The 7,527-nt window shown below is 40.2% G+C and overlaps 1 protein-coding gene across 3 annotated transcripts; it reads right to left on the bottom strand.

The window, feature by feature from the left end:
• Positions 1–2: 2 nt before the first annotated feature.
• On the bottom strand, positions 3–5,027 carry ankrd63 (ankyrin repeat domain 63). Of its 3 annotated transcripts, XM_081722114.1 has the most exons (3): positions 3,804–5,027; positions 3,666–3,702; positions 3–2,391 (listed from the first exon to the last, which is right to left on the bottom strand). In XM_081722114.1, the coding sequence occupies exon 3, from the start codon at positions 2,135–2,137 to the stop codon at positions 557–559; it is 1,581 nt and encodes a 526-aa protein (XP_081578240.1). In that variant the 5' UTR covers positions 2,138–2,391; positions 3,666–3,702; positions 3,804–5,027; the 3' UTR covers positions 3–556. The 3 variants fall into 3 exon arrangements, with proteins under 3 accessions (XP_081578240.1, XP_081578241.1, XP_081578242.1); XM_081722115.1 differs by having other exon boundaries at positions 3–3,702; XM_081722116.1 differs by lacking the exon at positions 3,666–3,702.
• Between the last annotated feature and the right edge of the window lie 2,500 nt (positions 5,028–7,527).

Raw genomic sequence — 7,527 nt, 5'->3', positions numbered from 1 at the left:
GTACACGTATTTATTAACTGTCGTTCACAGGCCATAAATGATTGACATTCGCAATATGCATAGTTTAATGCGCAAAAATACCACAGGTTCACGGCTATGCAAATACATATATTTGTTTCGGTTAAATTTATGTGTTTATTTTACATATAGTATTTCTCGTCTGTAAACAAATTAAACATACATAAAATAAAATGATTCATCGCATTAATATATTAATACGTTTAAAGCCTTGATCGTCTCGAATGTAAAGATAATGGATTGTGTAAGAAGAATATATGAAGGAATATTATAAAATGTATGACGTTGTATAACAATTAGAGGTTTAAACAAAAGTGTAATTTCAAAAGAATGAATCACACAGTAATGCATCTACATTTACCATAAAGCCAAGAACAGACTGGGTAAACAGCACCCAGAAGAGTCCAAAATGTACATGTTGCTTTATTATTTCCTATTCGTGGAAAATTCATGGTCATCTAGTTGTTTAAAGTATCTTATTAAAATAAGCACATGATATCCCCGTATAACTATTTTTTGAGCATAAAATAATGGTCGATTAAGCGCGAGTGACTGGAGGACTACCTTCAAATTCGCACCTCACACCGCTTATGCTGTCGACGCTTGGCTGACTGTGAACTATGTTATGCGTATGCGACAGCGGAAAGGTCTCTGACCGAGCAATTTTCCCCTTACTTAACCCCGGGCCAGAAGGACAATCCCTAACCAGTCTCATGAATTCAGGCGCTGTGAATCGTCGCAGTAATCTGGTTCTGAGTCCCCCGAATCCAGGCGGGCGAACTTTAATCCTTTCTGGTGCTATCTCCTCCCGGGTGAATAAAAGTTTATTCTGTCTTCCATTCTTGACTGTACTGCCGGATTTTAGCGATTCTCTTTTTCCTTTGGCGTCATCGTCGTTCTGTGTTTTCGTGCTGTCGTTACGTACACTTGCAAGCGGTCTGACTCCGTTCATAAGTTCTCTCGGTGTTCTAACTGGTTTGTCTGAATCATTAGTCTTTATGGAACTGTTGCCATGGCAGTAAAACTTCGCGATCAGAGGTTTTTCGTCCTGAAGAGAGGCTCTTTTGAATTTAGTGGCATGAGCGACATCATGCACTTCACCCTGGTAGGACTGTTTTCTGCCAGTTTTGAGGTCTAGGTTGAATGACTTTGCTTTCCCCCAGAGAGGCATATTTTCCCTTACCTCATGCTTGTCATCCTCCTTCTGGAAAGATTCTGAGATAAAGTTTATTTTTCTTGTGGTGCTGACCTCTCTTAGTGTAGAATTTTGGATCTGTTTTGAAGTGAAGAAGGTGTGTTGCTCATCCTCTGTAAAATGCCCTTCTGAGAATCTGGTCAAAGTTTTGTAGCAGTTCGAGTTTGTTCTGTCAGGGGACTGATGCTGACTGAGGTTCCTCTTTTGAGCGTCCCCCTCTCCAATCCACATATGCCTCTGAAACAGCACTGGCAGGGCTTCTTCGTTCTTGCTGTGGGACTGCTTTGAGAACCTCTCCAGAATCTGCTGTGGAAGGCGGTTGGGTCTGGCTGCTTCTCCATGACCTTCTCTCCCCATTTCTTCTACCTGCTCGACAGAGCACACTCCCTTCCTCACTGTGGTACTTAGGACCTGAACGCACTGGGTGTGCCCTAAGTATTTGGCCACCTGGGTGGCAGAGTGGCCTGCATGGTTTGTATGCTCCAGTTTCAGCCCGAGTCTCTTGAAAGCCCTGATGAGAAACTCTAAGACCTGGCTATGTCCCCCATAGGCTGCATACATCAGGGCACTGTTGCCCCAGCTGTCAGTGAGTTCGGGGTCGGCGTTGAACTGCACCAGGGTCTTGACAGCATCCAGGTGGCCCAGTTCACAGGCCAGGCTAAGGGCCGTGCGCCCGTGCTCGTCCTGCATGTTGACATTGGCGCCTCTCTCCAGGAGCAGGTGTGCAAACTTGGCCCGGGCGGTCTGGTCCTGGAGGCAGGCGGCATGCATGAGTGGTGTGCGTCCTCCTTCAGCCCGGGCATTGACAATGCGCCCATCTAGAGCATCCAGCACGAAGCGGGCCAGGTGCACTTTGCCACTGTTCATGGCATCTAGAAAGGTTTTGGTGCCAGAGCCCTGGCATAGGTCTTTGGGCCGCAGCATGGCAGAAGTGCCTCTTCTCCAGATAAAGGTTTGCAGGGGGGTCAGCGCGAGCACGTGCTGCCTCGCTTTCACTGGCAGGTGCCTCCGGAGTTTCTGAGTCTCAGCCTGGGAGCACTGGTCGCTTTATACCTTCCTCTCACAACAGGCCCGCCCCATGTTGCTATGGCAACAGCCATTCAAGTCTTGGTGCTGCTATAGCATCCATTCAGAATCTCCTCCTCTCCTTGCAGGCAGGAGGTGTGAGATATGCTGCTCTGAAGGACATAATAACTCAGCAGTGAAAAAAAACAACAAACACTGCACCATGCTCTAAATCTTCATAATAAAGAAGCAGCCATGCTTTCATATGGAGGACTATTGCACTCCTTTATACCTTGCATGAGGGAAAAATTAGTATGGCATGAATGTTCAATTTAAAACCACTCAAGGTTAAAACACAGGCCTTTAAATGTTTATGTAGGTCAGTGATGGCTATGGATGTATGAATATATGAGTAAGACCTAAAGACTTATGGACTCAGAGAAGACATACAAATAAACTGAACAGCCTAAATCATATATTTCTCAAATGTAGGTTGCTCATACCATTTCAATAACTACCAGTCAGGTTTCACTATTTAAAAATCCCAATGATAAACAGCATATATGTAAATACATAAGATAGAATAGAATATTCTCTAAATCAAGCTTACTGTCTGAAAGTATTTGTCTGTTTATCAGTCTCACTCATTTTACTCATTTCAACATATTGCTTGTTGGCAATATTTTCTGTCATTGTTCTCTGTGCATCCAGGTCATTAGGGCTATATTATTTTATGTGATGTTTGGATTTTTCTCATGTCAGAATCAAGGATTAACCGTTTGGGGAAAGTGCCACAAATGGCTACTTCAGAGTTTTTAACTCTTTCATACTAACCAAATGTTTTCACCCAGTTTATTCAGTAGTTGGAGGGTGTGTCATGGTTGAATGACTTCTGATATACTAGACTCAAAAAGAGCCTTAACAGATGCATCACACAAAATGTTGTAGGTGCTGTTTAGATTAGCCATATTCAGGATCAAAGGGAGAAAAGCCATATTAAAGCTCATATAGTCTACATTAATGGATTGTGTGTCAAATACAGAAAACATATACAGAAAGTTTTAGAATTAGTCAATTGTTACCATTCAAGAAATGTCATATGCTAGTGCATAAACATTTGGTAAGCATTGGATAACCATTAGTTCTGTTGTGAATTATTATAGTATAGTATAGTATTATAGTATATATTATATACTTATAAAACATTTTTAAAAGATTAAACCTAGATGTACATTAACCAGATGGGAGCGGGTGATTAAATATTAACATACAATAGATTGGCGTATTATCAATAATAATGGCCCTGGAAGCACAAAGAAAGAGTGAAACTGAACAAACTGTATTTTAGAGCTAGACACTATGTGAAATAATGTCTATGAGGTACATGTTTTGAAAGCTGTGGAGGACTAATATTGGACATTTTGGTAATACTTTTATGATGCCTTACCTAATACTATGCACTTAGGTCTCTCACTCTGTTGTTGCTGTGATCAAAAGGAACACAAATAGGCCATTTGAGGTTGGGATGCTACTAAAGAAAGGTAGGGTCAAGAAAAAAAGCAAGTTGGTAGGGGGTTTTACTTACCAACTCACTGTGTTGTGCATGTAAGAAGAGTTTTTTCAGCCCAGTTAATGCCATTAGCACTGATTCTCATGAGTCTGTTCTTTGAATTCCTCATATGACTGTTCCATACTTTTTATTGTCCAGTAATATCCAACCCAGTATAATTTTGTTGAGTATTAACTGGAGGTTCTACTTACTGTAGCTCTAGTTTACAGCACAGCAAGTGAAAGGTGCGCTCGGAGCAGGGTGTATCTGAGGCGAGAAGTCGCCAGCAGTGCTCTTATTTGGTCCTGCCTGACCATATGGTGCCTGTTATTAAAGCCAGTCATGGGACCATTGAGATTTACAGGACGATTTATCCATGTGTCAAATTTGGACTGGCAGATATCATAAAGACATAACCAATATTTTCATAATCATAATCTTAACCATAATTGTAATAAATTCTGGGTGAACCTAGGAGATATGTAAAGCAAACTATATGTACCTGGTGTGATGTATTAAAAGGCAATCACCCTAAATAATATATCAACGCATGTCAGTCAGATTCAAAGTCTTTGCTCATATTTGCTCGTACTTTTATTTCATGAGAATAATTGTCATTGTGTTAAACAATCATATCTGTCTCAAGAGGGCTCTTCTGAAGTCTTAATTAATCTCCTGTCTCAAGAATAAAGATGTTTAATGCTTCAATATCCTGCTCTGAAATTGATTCACCGTTTTAAACCTTAATCGTGTCAGTGATCTAATGCACCCAAACCTTAATCTGTCACAGTTTAGGCTAAATTAAGAGATTTTGTCCAACTGCTTTTTTCACAATTGTAGTAATGCATAATTGTAGTTGTGCATTAGAAGTACTGCTTAAGTTTATTAAGTCTTAATATCACTACAGAACAACGAGTTACAGGACAATATGACTACATTACAACGGGTTACTCTGCTTCGGTTTAATTGCAAGGATTCTGGTTTTGTGTGAGACCTTAAAAGTCTTTAAAAGTCTTCAAACGTCTTTAAAATGGATGCTTAAGGGAGGTGTTATTATGGCTTTATGCCTAATTATTTTGTGCTGCCTACCCTTGGCAGCAATTTTAGCTGTCTGCCGGTCCAGAAATAGATCTCTCAGTCCTTGAAGACAGTGTTGTTGCTCGAAGTGAGTTAGAGTGTTGGGGCAGTCGCAGATAATTCATGCTTGAAGATAGCGGCTTTCGGGATACGCATGTTTCTATTTTAGGTTACAAGAGCCTAGAAAAAAATGCAAAGCAGTCCCGAGGATGATTTTTCCCCAGACACACAGATATCACGCACGCGTAGATTCATTTTTATTCACCTGCCGAGCAAACACGACAAAATGTAAAGTAAGTCCTGATTTATGAGGTGGGGTTGACATGGCTTTAATTCGCTTCACCTTTCGATAATTCAACAAGAAGAGGGAGCGTAATAATCGGGTTTTAAAAATATCTTCCGCATTATGCAAACTACCTGCAAGAACTGCCAAAGAGGGGAGCGAAGGGACAGCAGCGGGATGTCGTAATTGAGCAGACGCATGCGGAAAAGAGAAGTCACCATAAATACCGAATTTCCCATTCGCCACTCAGCCTTCGTCCGAAGCAAGCTTCGGGAATAGCTAATTAGACATTAAAGCTCGTTTCAAGTTAATGCGCGAACATCAGTCAAAAGCGCGTCTGTTCGCAACGAGTGGATATTTCTACTTACCAAGCTGCATGGCCGTGTCTCTCAGGATTTTATAAAGGAGCCATTAGAAAGCCCTCTACTGTGTTGCTGGGGCAAGATATAATGGAAGGATAAGCACTGAAAGGTAGCTAGAGTGAGGCCACCTAGACACTGGTAACTTTTTAGCAGCAATTTTAGACAAAGCCAGAAACACATCTATACATTTGTGAAAAAGAACTAATATGATAATCCTGTCAAGGCATTATTCTGACCAGGTACATTAAATGTTTGTCCATACTAATGAATTTGGTGGCTATCACAGTCTAATTTGTACTAAATGTTGGTTCCAATATGGCTGCTTCCTTAGCAGCTGATGCCAAAACCAGTTATGTGGAAAATAGAACCAAACTGTCAACACAACACAATATAGACCTCATAGAAATTCTCACAAGCAACAGCACTGTCAGGCTTTTCCCAGTGTGTCTCTAATCTCCATGTGATCTGCCCCGTCTAATCTGTCAGCCATGTCTCTTGTTTTTGTTTTGGTAGCTTTCTCTACTGTTTGTTTTGCTCCTCACTTGTCATTTCCAATTTATCACTGACCCCAATTAATTTGTTTCAGCTATTCCTTGTTTCCCTTACCTGTATATATACTCCCCTGTTTCTGCTGGTCTTTAGCCAGCATTAGCTGTCTTTTGTGTATGTAGGCATCAGTTTCTATTTTATGCTCTGTGGGATTTATTGTGTCTCTTCATAGTGTTATGGTTTTTGTTTTGTGGTGTCTTTGTGTATAAGACCTTGTTTGTTCTGTTGGTTTTCCAGTTCTTAGGTGTTCATTTCTTGCGCTACCACACCTCTGCTTGAATATGGAATTAAAGACTGTGAAAACATGTATCTTGCTTCTTCATCTATGTTGGTTTGTTGGTTTTCACAGAAATGTTATAGTAGAACTATGACTGCTTAAGTCGTAGTTGACTCAAACACTAATCCTTAACTTTCATACCAGTAGGTTAAAGAGAATGCTTATTAATTTGTGAATATTAGACTGCTGATGAAATAGAGTATGTCTCTCATAGTACAGGCTCTGTGATATGCATGCTTGCAAACATGTACATACACCAACATGCATGCACACACATTTGTTTTTATACATTGTCAAGACACAAGGTCATGCATATGCATCACATATGTATTGTATAAGTTAACCCTACCTATGTGTAATAAGAATTTTCTAATTATAGATGACCCTAATCTAGGTAGGTTATCCCTGTTTATTTGTAGCGCACAAAATGTTAAAAAACAAGCAAACAAATGCAAACAAAAACACACCCATACAACTACTGTTTCCATTTATCTGGAATGAAATGGTCCCGCCTTTCTCTCTTTGGTGCTAGGATAGGCTCTGGCCCCCTTCAACCCTGAATTAGATTAAGTGGTCTTAGAAGATGAGTGAATAGATGAATGAATGAACTGAACTGGCAAAGCCGTTTATCAGACTTGGGATAGGTAAACCTGAAGTAGGGCAGCACATGCTGGTGCACAGTAGGACTACTGTTACTGTGTTCTGATTTTTGGAATGCTGTGATTCTCTTCTGTGTTCTGTTTTTTGGAGTTCAATGATTCTCTTCTTCCCTAGTCTAGGCCTACAGATCTGGTACTATCATGCTGTTTATTTCCTTTTTATTGGTAACTAGCCACAGTAAACTTTGACTGTATTTGAGAGCATAAGGCTGACTACAGAAAATCAAAAGAAAGAGATCAATATCAAGAGACATAATAACATTTCTTCACATGCAGACCATTATTTCCGTTGCAATGTAAAACGTTTAAGGATACAAAGTTTAGTTTTACATAGTTAATTGAATTTTCTGTCCCTAAAGAACTCTGAGATACATAATTCAAATTATAATACACAATGGCTTGTTGACACTGACCCATAACATGGCAACATGTTCATCAGTGGAGCAGCACTAATTTTATTTCCATAGAAGGCACTGGTTGTTGATTACAAAAGTAGAAGGGAAACAAGGTTTTGGGTTCTGTGCTGTTCTAACCTGTGGGAATCCCTCTACAC

This window comes from Electrophorus electricus, chromosome 10 (genome assembly GCF_041902795.1).
Source record: "Electrophorus electricus isolate QZ-2024a chromosome 10, ASM4190279v1, whole genome shotgun sequence".
NCBI classification, from domain to species: domain Eukaryota; kingdom Metazoa; phylum Chordata; class Actinopteri; order Gymnotiformes; family Gymnotidae; genus Electrophorus; species Electrophorus electricus.
Note: the sequence above shows the minus strand (reverse complement) of the source record. Positions and strands in the feature narration are given on the sequence as shown.

Bases quoted from the DNA above. Each gene is read 5' to 3' on its own strand.
- ankrd63 (XM_081722115.1), bottom strand. From the start codon at position 2,137: ATGCTGCGGCCCAAAGACCTATGCCAGGGCTCTGGCACCAAAACCTTT.